General features: G+C 47.7%; 1 protein-coding gene across 1 annotated transcript in view; it reads left to right on the top strand.

Annotated features, from left to right (window-relative positions):
- Positions 1-16,753, top strand: part of Adam19 (ADAM metallopeptidase domain 19) — an 87,944-nt gene extending 71,191 nt beyond the window's left edge. The window contains exons 14-23 of the mRNA XM_055610710.1: positions 1,456-1,651; positions 3,518-3,626; positions 5,023-5,236; positions 5,873-5,950; positions 6,061-6,169; positions 7,393-7,531; positions 8,284-8,368; positions 8,624-8,848; positions 12,220-12,372; positions 13,132-16,753. Of these exons, the coding sequence (XP_055466685.1) occupies positions 1,456-1,651; positions 3,518-3,626; positions 5,023-5,236; positions 5,873-5,950; positions 6,061-6,169; positions 7,393-7,531; positions 8,284-8,368; positions 8,624-8,848; positions 12,220-12,372; positions 13,132-13,185 (1,362 nt within the window). The 3' untranslated portion in view covers positions 13,186-16,753. The remainder of the gene's footprint in view (positions 1-1,455; positions 1,652-3,517; positions 3,627-5,022; positions 5,237-5,872; positions 5,951-6,060; positions 6,170-7,392; positions 7,532-8,283; positions 8,369-8,623; positions 8,849-12,219; positions 12,373-13,131) is intronic.
- The last annotated feature ends 316 nt before the right edge of the window (positions 16,754-17,069 follow it).

Here is a 17,069-nt window from a genome sequence, read left to right as displayed (position 1 = left end):
ACACATATACACACACAGTATTATGATATTTGAACTTTTGAGTTATTAATCTGAAATCTGAGTACTAGAGGAGTTTCAGAATGGAGCTGTGGCCTGTCCTACCCTCAGCCTTCCGAGCCCACATTTTGTTCATGAATTGTTCACATGCCTTGCTGAACAAGCTTGCTCTTAGCAGCTAGAGAGAGAGGGCTGGAATTATGGGTAAACCAGAACAAAAACCGTTAAGCAGGTCAGCTCTCCAGTACTGGTGAAGTGCACGTATGTCCTGAGGCTTCTGCCTCTGCCACTGGCCCTGCCCATTCTTGCAGCTGGCCTTCATCCATTCCCTCAGCCAACTTTTCAGCCTGAGAGTGGCTAGCAAAGGGGCCTGCCGGTTTTTTTTCCTGAGAAGAGCCAGTGAGTGACATGGTCACTTAGAATGAGGGGAGGGCTTTGCTCTGAGTCATAGGTGTCAGGAGAACTTGGATACCATCCATTTTGACCCAGAAGCCCCCAGGGGGGCTGTGCTGGGTTGCAATCCTTCATGTCTCAGACCAAGGCTGAAGAAAAACCATGGAGCGACCTTTCACTCAACTCCAGAATTTCAAACTGGGCCTCACAAAGGATTTGTTGCCTTCAAGCCCTGCTTGTGTGAATATGGGGACTTTATTAATTATCTGAATCTCAGTTGTCTGTCTGTAGACTGGCCTGAGTATTAGAAACACTGACATAAGCAGCTGTATCTACCTCGTGGATATTGTGAGGACACAGATGAGATACGTATAACACTCAGGCCCATGCTTGGTGTAACGGCAAGGGCGTGTTATTGAAGAGTCTGGAACCACAAGCTGGGTGTGGCAAGACATGTCTACAATTCTGGCACTTTAGAGGCTAAAACAGGAGGATTGCCATGAATTCAAGGCCAGTCAGCCTGTGCTAAATAATGAGTTTGAGGCTAATTTTAAAAACAAAACAAGGATGTTGAAAACTTACACGAATAGCAATTTTCTGTGTGGGTACCTGTGAGTATGTGCCTGTATCACGGCACTGGCCTGCCACGTACCATGAGACTTTGAATGTGTTGTGTTTTACTTCTTTAATTACATAGGGCTATCATGCGAACTAAAGAAAGTCCTAACGACACTTGAGTGAAGCTGCGTAAAGGCAGTTATGGTGGCACGGAGTAAACTACAAATTGTTCTGTAAACATTATTTCTCGCCTGCTTCCTAAGACTGCTAGGGGAAGGAAGTGAGTTGAGTTTGTAGCCCTTGTGGACACAGTGCTGAAGGCGCCCAGTCACTGCTTGCATCAGAAGGCTGGTGATGGCTTGAGCTGATGACATCATGTGATAAGTACTGTGATATCGAGGTGACAGAAAACTGCGCTCTACAGACAAGATGTGGATGAGCTCTTGGCGGGAAGGGTTGCGGGCTGGGAAGAAATGACCGATTTTCCCTTCCCGTTCCTCACCTCAGCTGGTGGCCCCTGGAACCCTGTGCCGTGAGCAAGTGCGGCAGTGTGACCTCCCCGAGTTCTGCACGGGCAAATCTCCGCACTGCCCCACCAACTTCTACCAGATGGATGGTACCCCCTGCGAGGGCGGCCAGGCCTACTGCTACAACGGCATGTGCCTCACTTACCAGGAGCAGTGCCAGCAGCTCTGGGGACCTGGTAAGGGCCCTCCTGGAGACTGTGTTCTGTCCCACCCACCACCTGTGAGCCAGTCATCCCCACCGGCCGCGTAGCATGGCCTAGCATCTTGGCTTGGGAACCTTCAAATACCACTTACTGCTTCCATCGATTACATTTAATTTTTTTCCACTTACCCTTTGGTCTGAGACGTTTTTACATGACACGGAGTATATGAGTATATAAAAATGGGTATATACAGCAAAAATTTACTGATAAATCACAAAGAATTTATTTTAAAATAATTTTCATATATGATTTTATCAGAGCAAATGGTAATAATAAGCAAACAGGTGTGTGTGTTTGTTTTTAACATAAAGAATTAAATTTTGGCTAAATAGTTGGGAGTGAAGGACATAGAGTGTCTTCATTAGTTTTCAAAGTTGACTGATGTGATTTTATAGTTGTCAATGATGGGAACACCAACCCACATCTATATGTGGTACAAAAATTACAGAAGTATGTTTAGGGCCCTACCAGAAATTGTTGGTCCTGTCCTGACCCCAAATCACGATTCATTCAGTAATTTTTATTTTTATTTTTTGAGACAGGGTCTCACTGTATTGCTTGCTGGCCTGAAACTTACTATATAGCCCAGGCTGGCCTCCACCTCCCTGAGATCTTCCTGTTTCTGCTTTTATCCTGGGATTAAAGGCAGGCACCACACTCAGCTAGTGTTCTGTCGTTGCTGCTGTTTGTTTGTTTTAAAGACGCTCAGGTCAGTGACTCAAGCAGCAATTGTAGAAATCAAACTTCTATCATAATATTGACATTAATCTGGTGTTTATCTGCTGAGGAATGACAGCAGGAAAAACATTAAGTCTTTGTTTTCCTTAATTAACCCATTGCATAAGTGACAACATACATACAGTGAAAACATGGCCATTAATATAAAGCAGCCTCAAGTCTGAGCTGAGGCGTTTCAGTGCCGTTCACTGCTTGTGAGCAATGTACAGGTGTGTTGAAAACCAAAGCCTCAGTGAAGTCACATGATACAATAGAATGAGCTCTGCCACAAACACCTCGGATTTATTACACATTCTGTTTTTAATTAGTTTTTGGCCATTGCACATTCAGAAACTCTATAGTGTTGCCAAATTTTTGAGATCCCCTCTTCCCCTCACATTCAGGTATGGGATTCCATAAACCACCATTTTCAGAAGCTGGAAATAACACTACTTAGAAGCAGCCTCTAATTGTACTTGCTTGTGGATGTGAAGCTGTTTTTAAAGATGTTTATTACACCGCTGCTCATTGTAGCAGCAGCATCCTCTATAGTATGGGCCAATTAAATTTATCCCAGTCAAATTATAGAACCGAATGCCACATGGCTAAATTCTCTATACTGAATGTTATCAACAGACTAAGTAACAGAACAGAAAGAGAAGAGATAATTCTTCCATTCTTTATTGAGATCTCTCAAGAAGATGTGCCAGAACTGAATATAAGGGATGCAGAATATAGAGAAAACAATTTTTTTGTAGAAAACACACTGCTCAAGATTGTTGCTTTTCCATGATATAGGAGAGGGAAACCAGGGTGGGTAGGAAGAAAAATTCCAGATACCTCTTAGCAGTTTAATGTTCAAGGCATGGATTACTAATCATTTATAGTCCAGAAATAGGACAGCCCGTCTTCATTAGCAAGCAGACTTAGCATACAACTGCCATAGATGTAAATCTTTGATGAGGTGTTAAAACCAATCTAAAATATTTTCTCTGAATTGGTCTTGATGAATACGGAAGTGTCGTGATATTGCCTAAGACGAGCCCTGCATCGGGAACCTCCGGCAGGCTTGTGGAGCCTCTGGTGGGCTTATGCACTAACAGGTGTTTCTTGCACACCAAGGAGCCCGCCCTGCCCTCGACCTCTGCTTTGAGAAGGTGAATGCAGCTGGAGACACCTATGGAAACTGTGGCAAGGGCTTGAATGGCAAATACAGGAAGTGCAGCCCCAGGTGAGGACCACAGTGCTGACCCTAGGGAAGGGGGAGTGACCTAGTGATCCCTGCTCTGTCCTTATCACTCCCAGGTAACTTGGTGTGGATGGCCTCATGGCCTCCAACTGGCTTTCAAACAAGTCAGCTAAGGCCTGTATGCTTGATAATGCACTGTTCAGTTGGCCCTGGGAAAGTGAAAAAGAGGAGTGGGTGGCATTGCTTCCTAGGAAGTTGACCACGGTTGCTTTGGGGATTCTCTCTTTAGAGCGGGGCAGGATAGCTGGGCGTGGTGGCTCATGCCTTTATCTCAGCACTTGGGGGTCACAGGGGGGTGTGTAGGTGGATCGCCGTGAGTTTAAGACCAGGCTGCTCTACAAAGCATGTTCCAAGACAGCCAGGACTACACAGAGAGACCCTGTCTTTAAAAAGAAAAGAAAAAAAAAAAAAAAAAGTAAGGCGGGAGATAGATGGCTGCGATCCGAGATGACAAAGTTTCAGCATTGCAACATCACGACTCACAGATGGCCCTTTTGGGCTTTTTTTTTTCTTTCTTTCTTTCCCAGAGTGCTAAAATTATGCCCTTTTCTAAAACCGATCTCTCTGAATCTGTTCATTCCAGCCACCCACTCAGTCATATCTATCCATCCACTCATTTACCCACGACAATTGCAGATTTACCACGTGCAGGATGCTGTATTAAGGGCCCAGAGCAATGTAATAGTTAAGGGCCCGGGGTGTATCCCCCAAGAAGTTCTCTGTCTGAGTTCTGTAGCAGTCATCTAAATGAACAGGGGGAGGAGTCACGCCCGTGTGTAAAGAAGAGCGTTTCGGGCAGAAACGGTAGAGGGAAAACTGACAGTCTGTGGGGAATAAGGGAGAGAGGGCCGTGGGTGATGAGCGTGGAGAGAGGAAAGCAGGATAGATCCTGAGAGGTTTAAATGTACTTCCGGAAGAGTGTGCACTCCCAGGGTCCCTACAGTCAGGGGACTTGGCGTCCTGCAGGTCAGGAGAGGAATGAGGTGGTGACATAAGTCGGGGAAGCTGTGGGAACAAAAGGATGGAAGGTTGACGGGGGTTGCAAATGCTTGACTCCAGGAGCAATGAAGAATGGGGAGTCCGAGTGAGCCCCAGCTCCCAGTTGAAGTGCCTGGGGTGAACGGTTGTGTGATGGGCATAAGGTGACAGTACTCTGGTCATGTCCTTGAAGTTAGGACATCCAAAGTTAAGCTCTTGGCTTAGGTCTTCTGAGAGACAAATGACCTGTCGCCTTTCTGGGTCTGAGTCTACCTCAGGTCTCTACTGCTGGGTGCCAGACCCCTCTCTGGTCCTTCGCCCTACTGACTTGGTGAAGACTGAAGCTCTGCGATGCCCCAGCTCTTTCCCGACTTTAATCCTGTCTTCTCTCCTGGCCCAGAGATGCCAAGTGCGGGAAGATCCAATGTCAGAGCACGCAGTCCCGGCCCCTGGAGTCCAATGCAGTGTCTATTGACACAACCATTACCATGAACGGGAGACGGATTCACTGTCGGGGCACCCACGTCTACCGGGGTCCTGAGGAGGAGGAAGGGGAAGGGGACATGCTCGACCCAGGCCTGGTGATGACTGGGACCAAGTGTGGCCACAACCATGTGAGTTGTCCCCCAAGTCCCTGGCCTCCCTCAGAAACCAAGCATAGACAGAGATTGAGAAGCATAGGCTCTGGAGTAATAGTATCCCACCCAGAGGGGCTCCCCATCGTCGCCCACCTACAGACTATGGATTAGGCAATGGCAGTCATCACTGGCATCCGTATCATTAGCGATCACATGAAACAGAAGTGGTCTAAGGATCAGAGAAACCCATGGAAATTAATACCATAAATCTTACTGTGTTAGTAAAATTATTTAAAAAAATGTAGGAAACCCATGGTATGATGCCCAGCACAGAGTAAGCTCCTGCCACAAGCATTTTTAGACGTAGTGCTAAAATTAGTATATATTTATTGTTGGATAGCATATAATCAACATGATACTAGATTACAAACAAGTCATAATTTTTGAGTGTAATGTCTTAGTATTGCTTGTTTCTTCCCTAACCACAAAGGCGACAGCAGAATTCAGTTACCCACTGTCCTGCCATTTGAGGCTCTTTGTGTTTCTCACTATAATATATAATTCAAAGAGCTATGTTTGGGGGTTCCCATTCATTCTAAGTACAAAACTCCCATGTGTTAAGCCACCCCCATGTTCCTGCTGCTCTGCTGATGGCTGCTCTTCCTGTTGCAGATTTGCTTCGAAGGGCAATGCAGGAACACCTCTTTCTTCGAGACGGAAGGCTGTGGGAAAAAGTGCAACGGTCATGGGGTATGTGTACAGAGGTCTGGGTCCCTGGGTGTTGGCGTCATGGGGGCGTGCCCTGGGGGGGGGTCACAGCCCTCCGGGGCGCTGATATGTCTGCGGCCCCCTTGCTCTAGGTCTGCAACAACAACCAGAACTGTCATTGCTTAGAAGGCTGGGCTCCACCTTTCTGTAACACCCCAGGAGATGGCGGCAGCATTGACAGTGGTCCTTTACCCCCTAAGAGTAAGTGTTCTGCCTTTGTGAGAGAGGAAGAGACCGTGGGGATAGGCGGTTGGCTGGCCGGAGCCTCCAACCTGTTAACATTGCAATATGGCGTATTGGGTCATATTGTCGGGCTGCATTCAGAGTTATGCTGGAATCCATAGGGCCTGGGGATTATAGGTTACTGTTGCAGAGAGTCCATGTTAAGTTGGCTTTATTCTCCTGATTCTATAGCCAAGACACAGAGGCCAGTTGCTCCTATGGAGCCTGAGCTGAACTGCCTTTTTTTCTTTTCTTTCTTTCTTTTTTTTTTTTTTAAGTAGAGGAGGGAGAGATTAATGGAGACTAGGCCATCAGATAGTCACAATTATTTGGGGGAGTAACTAGTAACTCGTCCTTTTAGGGACACTTGAAATAATCACAATGCTGGGGTGCCTTGTACTGGTTATTCTGCCCCTTGTTAAGTAAAGGTTAAAAGGTGGGAAAACAGACAAGTTTCATAGTTCTTAGGGAAAGTCTCTGGGACTCCACTCCTGCGGTTTCCAGATTTTGTCTTTGAATAATGGCAAAAGTACTTAAAACACTCACACACACAGCTAAAGCTGGGAGTGGTAGTTCCTGCCCAGAATCCCAGCACTCAGGAGTTTGAGGCAGGAGAATAGCTGCAACTTTGAGGCCAGTCTGTGCAGCACAGTGAGTTCCAGGCCAATCTGGGCTACACAGTGGGACCCTGTCTTAAAAGACAAAATTAAAGCAGATAAGAAGGAAGAGCCTGACTATGTGAAACAGATTGAGGGGAGCTTCACTGATGCATTTGTACTTTGTATATTTAAATTTACTGATTTGTGGAACTGTTGAGGTGGATTTGGATCCAACTGTGAGGTGTCTGATTTTCTGGTCATTGCTCTGGGTCCAGGAAAATCATGATGCAGGCTAATTTTATGAAAATCTCTTAGCTGGAAGCTAGTGATAAATGACAAATTCTGAACTACTTCTGGGAGAATCGCTGCAGCTGAAGAGAAATGACTGGGGGGTTTTCTATAAAAGCCAATGGGCCTGGCTCTTTAAGCCAGTATTAGCTCCCCAATAGTATATAATGTATGTGTGTTGCTTGTATTTGTGTTTGTTTAAAGTAAGTCCTACAAATACAATGAGAATCAAATATCTGAAGAAGAATTGGGGCTCTATCATTCTGCCGTAGCCTGAACAGCCTCTGATTCTCTCCTTGTGTTGTCTTCTGGCAGGTGTGGGTCCTGTGGTAGCTGGGGTGTTTTCGGCCCTCTTCCTGCTGGCAGTCCTCATGCTGTTTTGCCACTGCTATAGACAGAGCCACAAACTGGGCAAGCCCTCAGCCCTCCCATTCAAGCTTCGGCAACAGTTCAGGTGGGACAGGGTGCTGTGCCCACAAGGACTCGGAGGGTCCCTTCTAGATCATAGAGCCCCTGTTGGGAAGGTTGGTGGGGAAGGGTCTAATTCTGGGAAGATGAAGGCAGGGAACATGCCACCATCACCCCTTCTGTCCTGCTCTGTCACCACGGCAGACGTTATTAGGTAACGGCTGTCAGTGGTATCTACTGAGCCTGGTCATCACTTGTGAGTTGTTCTCAAAAGAAAGTCCTTAGCCAACTCAGATTGGGGTGTGGAGTAACATCTATTGACCATCCTCCATCCAATTAATTTATACCTTATTTCTTGAAGAGCAGGAAGCTGAGGCCATAAAGAAGGGATGACAAGCCATATCAGTCACAGGGTTAACTGGACAATAACCCAAGAAGACAAATGATTAATTCATTGAGATATTGACAGAGCATACTCCCAAGAGACTTGTTAAACGTACTTGTGCTGGGAGGGGTTGTTTGTTTTTTTTTTTTTTTTTTTTCTGCCCTGAGTCTTTCTGGGGCCATTCCTGGGGGTGGGGGAGGGCCTGCTTTGTGCAAGGCTGGTTCCTTCCTTGGGCTTCTCCGCTGGCCAGATGTGTGCTTACTTATTATTTAGGAGATGGGTTTCGGAGGATTACCCAACTTTCTCCAGAAGAGGGTTAATTAGCTTTGTCCGTTGGTCTGGGCCGGAGGAGCTCAATCCACACATACTCTTGATAATCTCCCTCTTCCCTGTCCCCTCTTCTTTGTTTCCAGTTGTCCCTTCAGGGTGTCTCAGAGTGGTGGAACTGGCCATGCCAACCCAACTTTCAAGCTGCAGACGCCGCAGGGCAAGCGAAAGGTAAGGGCATTGCACCGTTGGTTCCGATTGATTTCTCTCCATCCCCGTTAGCCTTTCTGAGAGCTTATGTGTGGCCATGGGGTTGGTAATGAAAGCCATCTTATTGGCTTGGAAGACACGTCAGTTGGTTCCGAAGCCTGGGATCTGACGGTCACCATGTCTGTCCTAGTTTCAAATGTGGTTCTGGTCACCTCATTGGGACACATGCATAGAGAGGATTCCTCATCTCAGCTGTCCTGTGTCTCCTCCACACAGGTAACCAACACCCCTGAAACTCTCCGGAAGCCCTCCCACCCTCCGCCCCGGCCCCCTCCAGACTATTTACACGTTGAATCCCCACCTGCGCCATTGCCAGCACATCTGAACAGGGCTGCCAGGAGCTCCCCAGAAACTGGGGCTCAAGTAGAAAGAAAGGATTCAGCCAGGAGACCTCCCCCAAGCCGGCCTATGCCCCCTGCACCTAACTGCCTACTGTCCCAGGTGAGTGGATTCTCAGCAACTCTGGTCTAGGGACGTAACAGGCCCATAACAGGCCACCTGCAATGAGGAACATTGGAGGCTGGGGTGATGCGCTGGTTGGATTTGACCATCTTTTCTTTTTCTAGTGAATCCAATAGGCTTCCAGAGGTTTAGCAATAAGAGTTAAGAAGTATCTTTGAAGCTTGGCTGTGGTGGTGCACACCTCTGATTCCAGCACTCAGGAGGCAGAGGCAGGCAGATCTCTGTGAGTTCTCCGCCAGCCTGGTCTACAGAGCTAGTTCCAGGACATCGAAGGCTACACAAAGAAACCCTGTCTTGAAAACAACAATAACAATAGGAGTAGTAGTACCGGTATAGTTCCCTAGACAGTCCCTAAACCACATGACGCTTTTGTCCTGTTCAATTTCCACCCACTTTGTACCCCAAATTAAATTCTCTAGTTCCCCGAGCTCTTGTCCTCCCCAGGTCATTGCAGATACTGTTTTTCCACACACACACACACACACACACACACACACACACACACACACTCACACTCACACACACACACACGCACGCACACACCCTTGCTTGGCCAGCTCCTATTCACCCTCAGTTGTGACTTCGGGTAACTCTCCTATCGGGGTTTCTTTCACCTGCTTAGAGCCCTGTACCTCTTTCATCGTACTCATACCTACAAAGCATAGCTACTGGTTAGCTACCACTCACTGAAGACACTTACTGAGGGGTGCACCATGATGCCTCGCTTACCTAAGGGGGGCCCTCTGGGAGGCAACAGGTCTAGACTGTCTCCTTCTCTGTAGCATTTAGCTCTGTAGCTCACAGCTTGGAGCTATCACGCAGTGGCTTATTTGCTTACCATGTCTACTCTGGTATAAGTTCCCCAGTGAAGACCTGGGGGTTTCCTGGGCAGTGGCCCAGCATGGTAGCCTCTGTCTACCATGTTTGCTTTCTTTTGCTGTGGTCCAAAGGGTCCCCAGTGCCCGGGTTTCTCTGATCACAACAACCACAGGGTTCAGCTTCAGGTTTTGGAAGGTCCTGGGGCATGAGGCCCTAGGCAAGGGTTTGGCAGAGATGAGGGGGTCTCATCAGGTTGGGTCCTGTGCTGTGAAACTGCCACTCACAAGTTCCTGGGTGTGGGTGTGGGGTCAGGGTGTGATGTGCATATCCGTGCAGGGGAGAGAGAGACTGCATCTAAAATTTGATGGTGCACACTGAGCATACCCAGACTCATTCCTGCCTAATCACTTTAAACCCCACTCCATGACACTGAGCTATGCATGCCCCGAAATTGCCTGCTCTCATTATCTTCGTAAACTATGACCTTAAAGTGAGCATGCGCAGGGATCCATGCTTTATGAATAGTACGGTCTTGCTGCTTTTGGAGGGGGTGGAATTTAGCAGATCCTCATCAGGTTCTCCTTGCTTGCTGCGAGTTATAAACCCTCCTCTGTACTGTTAAGTCTTGGCTGTGCTGATTCACTCACCAAGAATTAGGTTACAGTATCAGACGGGCTCTGCTGCGAGGCCCAGGGCAGACATTCTGATAACAACCGCCAAGGGCTCACTTGCAGTCTCTCCGCTGCTGCCTACGCCCTGCAGTCTTTCCCCGGAAGGCCTGAGTTCTCTGGTGCAATCGGGGTTCCATTCTGTACCGTCCGCCCGCCAAGATCAGCGTCCCTCCTGTAAGGGGTAGAGCTGACGTGGCTACAGCTTTATGGTCTCGGGCATTTTGACTCCTCTTTCCTGAGCTTCCGTTTTTGCTCTGAGAAGTCATTCGTGTGGGAAAATCAACTCCGCCATCTGTCTGCCTCCCACCCCCTGCACACTCGCCCTGTGCCCATCATGGCGTTCACTAGCGCCCTCTTTGGCCAGTCAAGGAACTGACTTCTCTCAAATCTCACCAGTTTGGAGGCTCAGACTGACCCTTAAATTTTTGTTTTTCCAGTCACAAAAGAAGCACATTTGCTTAAAGAAATTGAGTAGTGGGGCTGGAGAGTTTGCTCAGTGGCTGAAGTACCTGCTGCTCTTGGAGAGGACTAGGGTTCGGTTCCCAGCACCCACATGAGTGATTTCCAAAGGAACTTTTGAACTCTGTGGGAGCCTGAACATACAGGGCATGAACTCACACATACACATAACTAAAAATAATACAAATAACCAGGTGTGATGGTGCATGCATTTAATCCCAGTACTTTGGAGGTCAAAGCAGGTGGATTGCTGTGAGTTCAAGGCCAGCCTGATCTACACGGTGAGCTATAGGATAGCTGGGGCTATGTAGAAAGACCCTGATTCCAAACAGTAACAGCAACAGCAATAATAATTTATACTTTATAAAATTCAAGTAGTAGAGAAATGTGGATCTATTTTGAGAAACTTGACTAAGCTCATTTCTTTATGTTCTTGATGTTGAGTGGTTCCTGATTATTAGCTGCCCCAAAAGCCTGTGATGTCTCCATGAACAGACAGAAAAGGCACCCTGTCCCTGCCTCATCTTTCATTCTCGTCAGAGTTGGCTAGAGAGAGAAAATAAAAGCCTGATAAATTATTTATGTTGGTGGTGATAAAGGATATGAAAAATACACTAATTAAAATAAAATGACTTAATGTTGCCAACCCCCCCCCCACACACCATTCATTTTCATTCTGATTTTCTGAACCATGCACGCCCACCCAGTTAGACCCCAGCCCAGGATAACCTTCTGTGTTAGTTTGCTCTGGCCCCCTTCTAGCTGTTTTCTGTTTCCGATGGCCTGAGGTCTGTTTTTGTATGCACGCTCCTCTGTCAGGTCTGTTTTGGCTTCTTTTGCAGCTGACTGTCCTCATTAGCTCACATTCACCTGCTTTGATCTTTGCACACGCTGTAGCCCATGTCGCTGTATAATTTTACATTTTTCTCTCACCTCGGACATGATGGAAGTTTCTAGGTTCTCTGGTGTTATAAAGAGTGCAGGGGGAACATCTGTGCAAATCAGCCTTGCGCACCTGTGAAAACAGTCTGTAACATGGCCAACAGGAAGTGGGATTTTCACATCAGAAAATGACCCTTTCAATTTTTTTTTTTTAATTTTGATATAGGGCTTTGAATTTGTATTAATCTACCTGCTTTGCTTCCTGAGTGCTGGGATTAAAAGTGTGCGCTATCATGCCATACCCATATCTCTAATTTTAATAGATATAGCCAACTTGTTTTTCAAAAAGGTCTTTTTTTTTTTCTTAGCATGTAAATACAGTAATATCCCCACAAACAGGCTAGCCCTTTAAACATGGAACCATCCGGTATGTAAGTTATTTTGGTTTTGATCCATAAGATATTAGGCATATTTTCTTTCTAAAGGAGCCCCCCAAGTGAGACTTCTTGCTTCCTCCAGGATTTCTCCAGGCCGCGGCCACCCCAGAAGGCACTCCCAGCAAACCCTGTGCCGGGCCACAGGACGGCTCCCAGGCCAGGAGGTGCCTCCCTGCTTCAGCCGCCTACTGCTGGTCCTCATCCTCCCCGGCCTCCAGCAGTGTCTGTTCCAAAGGTGAGTCCGCAGAAGGACCCAGAAGTACCAGAGGTGAGATGCGTGGCTGAGAGGGCAGTTTGCGCTCTCGTGGTCCCAGCTGAGCTTTGAGAAAAGAAGCGAAAACAAACCCTTAGCCTTGCTGGGAGGTCTGTTTGGCTGTACCTTTTGTGAGCAGAGGGCGATTCAGCCTTGAGAATGAAGGTATCACACAAAAGCCTGAGCTCTGGCGGCTTCTTGGTACCTGAACAGCAAGGTCACCCTGAGCGAGTCCTTGCCTTAATAAGAAGGCTTAAGATGGGCCAGCAAGGTGGTTCAATGGGAAAGGTAATTTTTAAAAGGGCATCAGAAACAGCAGGGACCCAGCTCCATAATGTTGCTGTGAAGGTCAAAGCCATTAGTTTATATAAGCCTGTGGGTATATGTCCCTTTCCTTAATGCTTCTCTCTAGCTCCCATGTTCAGCTTAGTTTGGGGGGGTGATTGGGTCAGAAGGGGTGAGGCAAGAAAGCTGGCTGCCAGCCCCATTTTTCCACAAAGCACTGGGAAGCTATTGTCCTGAAGCTTGGCGAAAGACAGGAAGGGGTGACTTTCCAGCTTTGGGGGTGGCACGCACTTGTTCTCACTGCAAGGGCTGATGGCCTCACGAAGCAGCCACAGGGACAGACTTCTGAAGACCATGCTTCTGTTCCTGATTGTCACAAGCACAAGGACAGTTGCCCGAAGTCCCTCTGGCCAGCACTGAGATCACGTCTCTCCCTTCCTCTTTCTTTCTTTCCAGCTTCCTGAGTATAGGTCACAGAGGATTGGAGGCATGACTAGCTCCAAGATCTAAAACTGTCTACAAGTTTCTTGTCTCGCTTGAAGACTCCAGATGCCGTGGAAAGTCCAGAGGAAAGAAGCCAGCTTGGCCATCTTGAAGCTTCTGCAGCCTTCTGGAGCCCCCTCATCCCCAGAATCTTCCTTTCTGCCCTAGTGCCTCCTGCTTCCTCTGAGGCCCAGATGGACTTCTATCCGATGGCTTTCAAATGTTGACCTGTGCAATATGCAGCCCGGGTAGGAAAGGGGAGCATATGGAGCAGGATGGGGGAAGATTCTCCCTCAGCCTACTAGCCAAGAGCTACCAACAACAGTCAGGGAAGTCTGAAGCTGGGGTCCTCCCTCTGTGCCGAGCGTGGAGACGGCCTCCTCCCGGGTCCCGCGGTGGCAGGTACACACAACAGCTTCCATTGAATGGCCTCCCCCTGGGATCCCAGGCTGCACAGAGGCTGGGACTGAGGAAGCCACTGCTGCATCTCCCCACCCCGACCCCAGGGCTTGGTCGAGGTGCATGTGACAAGCCATGCTCCCCAGTCCCTGCCACTCTTCACATTCTCCTTCTCATATTTACACGGGTCGCTCTCTGACTCAGACAGGTACTATTTGCAGGCAGCGTAGACAGCAGGGGGGGATAGTCGGCCTGTGCCCCCTCTGAGCCGTGATGCCAAAGGTTGCTAGGACTTTTAGAATCCCTGGTGTCCCATGTGTCACCTTCTCCTCCCCTCATCGCCTCCCTGTCCTATGGTGCTTTGGTGGTGAACCGTGACAGTCCTGACTTGCTGGTGACTGCGTGCTTGTGATCTGCAAATCAGAATCCTGCCTCACCGGGTAGCCACTGGACTTCCTGCACTGGATCTCAAGAGCATTGAGTGGAGTGAGCGTGTGTGTGTGTGTGTGTGTGTGTGTGTGTGTGTGTAAGAGAGAGAGACAGACAGACAGACAGACAGACAGCTCTGCATGTTATTGTATTTTATAGCCTCAAGCAGGATAAGGGGCCTCCTCCTTATTTCTGACCCACATCTAAATAAGTTTCTCCAGGGTAGCCACAGGTATACTGAGGGGGACAGGCATGTTTGGAACCCTAGCCATTAAAAAAGTATGCCCAGGGGCACCAGCCCCTCTCTAGTGGTCAGCTCTGAGGTAGGACTGTTGACTATGAATGGATTACCAACCTCTTTGGAAGCTCTCAACAGCCATGGTGAACCAGATCTGGCCAGGGGTCCACCAGCTCTCTTCAACCAGGATGAAATTCACTTCCATTGGTTCTCTTCACCCGTATGTAATCCTCATGGAAAGAGCTCTGGGGAGGTGGGGATGGGACTTGGTGCTCTGTAGTTAGAACAGTTCTTACATATTTGCTGGACCTGGCCTCTGAGAGGCCATCTTTCACCCCCCAAAAGGTGCTGATAGCACTGCAGAGGGTCCTCTAGGGGCCTTCCCACCACCCACAGTTGTTAGCTCTTGGAACCTTCTAGAGGAAGAGGCGAGTTTTTGACTCCCTTCTTACCACCTCAGGCCTTCTTATAGCTCTTCACAGCGTAAGCTCTTGGGATTGGAGACAAGCGGGAGATGTAGAGTGCGTGGCTGGGGGAAGAAAGATCTCAGGAAAACACCTTTCTCCTCCTCAGGGTGACTGTGATGTTCACACTTTGACTCCCTGAGCCATGATCCAAAAGGTTACCTGGTCCATTTCCTACCATCAACATTCCATTTATGTGTTTCCACAAATGCCAGTGAATACAGGCTAGGTCCTGAAGACAGTGACCATCCTGACCCTCACCACAAAGTTAGAAAACGCGCCACTTCTCTAAAACCCAACCCCATATGTCCTGGATGTCATTGTGGGCGGCATGGCCTTTGTCCCTCCACTCTGGGGGCAGGTGGTTCTGCGTGACAGTGCCACAGAAACAGTGACAACATAGGCTTTCTGAAATGCAAGTCTTCTGTCTCTTGAACAATACCAAAAAGAGACCCATTTCCTTGCTCTTTGGTAATCACTTTTTTTTTTTTCATTTTCATTACTTTGATACCACCTCCATCCCATAATGTTATACTGTGAACTAGAAGATGGCAGAAATTTTTAATTTGGGAGGGATGTTGGCAGCTACTCTCCTTACAACTTGATTCCTGGCATTCATTTCCAAAGGGTCAGGGAAGCTGCCATAGGGAGGCCCCCATTCCCTTGTGCACTGTGAAGTGTCCCATAGAGATATAGAAAGACTTCAAGGGCAGAGTTTTTCCCAAAAGGATTGTCACTTGGGAGGGAAAAAAGAATATTACCACAGGGAAAGGAGGGGTTAGTTGCAACAGAACACTTGGGTCAATGTACATCAAGTCTGTGGGGGGCATCGAGGCTGAAAAGGCCTTTTCCTATGCATTGAAAGTGAACAAGACTAGAAATGACTGTTGGGGGCATCTCTGGGCCCACCCACTGTTGAGATGTTAGTAGACAATGCGGTAGGTCAAAGCCAAAGCTCCAGTGGGCTGAGGGAAAGTTCAATTCATAGCTGGGTTTAGTGACATGCCCCTTCAGTCCCAACAGAGGCAGGTGGATCTCTGAGTTTGAAGCTAGGCCGGTCTTAAAAAAAAAGGGGGGGAGTTCCAGGACAGCCAGGGCTACTCAGAGGAAACCGTTTCCACAAAAACAAATAAAAATTAAGACAGTGTCTTTTATATCCCAGGTTGGCTTTCAACTCACTAAAAAGTCAAGGATGACCTTTGAACTCCTGAGTGCTTTGCTTCTTCTTGAATGCTAAGACTGCAGGTGGTTTATGTGGTCCTGGGTTCAAACCCAGGTGTTCATACGTATATAAGCAAACGCTCTAGCAGCTGAGCTACGTCCCCAGCCCAGGCTGTAACTGTCTTTAGAAGCTAAATTGGCTGCCTGACCTAAAGCCATTTCTGGCCTGTAAACCGAAGGTCCTCATCTCTAGAAGAGGTTTAGCCTGCGCTGCTTCCTTCCAAATTGCAACTTCCCACTTGCATTCTGTCCATTTTAGCCTTGGTGACTTCCACAGGTAAGAGAGAAGCCCCTTTCTCCCCTTGCTTCAAGACGTTGTAGACATTAGGATCTATATTCTCTGCGATGCAACAGGTCCCTGCCACTCCGCAGTAAACCTTCTCCAAAGTGTCTCCCCTAGGCTCAGTTAATTTGCTTATTAGACAAAGAGGGTGTGAGACTTGTATTCTTAAAATTGGAGGCTAGGTCTAAAGCTAGTCATTTTGTCAAATGCATGTAATCACAGCCCCAAACGACTCCTCCACACACAAGCCAGGGAACACCAACTGGAAAGGTACCCCTTCCCCTGGGAAGCCTGCTAGCCCAGCACCCCAATGTCATACTCCCAGTGTCCTCTTCTACGACTGTGTGTACGTCTACGTCTGGGATCCAGGGCAAATGTGAATTTTCTTTTTATTTGGGAGATTGTTCACAGGAAATAGTCCTGTCCTCTCTTGTCCTCCTATTGATTGTTTACAATATTTGTACATCTATGCAAAATACTTGAATGGGCCATGGTGCCTTGTTTGGTTTTTTGGGTTTTTTTTTTCTTCTTGTTTGTATTTAATTAAAAGAAGTTGTCATTAGGAAAAGCTACCTGTTTGGACAGTTCTTTTGTGTGTGTGTGTGTGTGCTGTTTCTGTGTCCCACTGCTTGGACCACTTAAGTCATATGACATGTGAGTTTCTCAGAAAGAGTTCCCACAGAGAAAAACAATCTTTCCAGTAGGCCACAGTGAAGCCCCAGGGTTTCCCATGGCCAGGAGAGAGGGCTGCCTCCTTCGTGTCTGTGCAGGGCATGGTCTAGCATCATTAGATCTTGGCTCATCAAAGGCTTTAATGGTCTTCAGATTCTAGTGTGTTCTTCTACATGTTGTCTTTAGAAGACAGATGAGACGCTCT

Source organism: Psammomys obesus, unplaced genomic scaffold, assembly GCF_907164565.1.
Source record: "Psammomys obesus unplaced genomic scaffold, mPsaObe1.curated_primary_1811, whole genome shotgun sequence".
In the NCBI taxonomy this organism is placed as follows: domain Eukaryota; kingdom Metazoa; phylum Chordata; class Mammalia; order Rodentia; family Muridae; genus Psammomys; species Psammomys obesus.
Note: the sequence above shows the minus strand (reverse complement) of the source record. Positions and strands in the feature narration are given on the sequence as shown.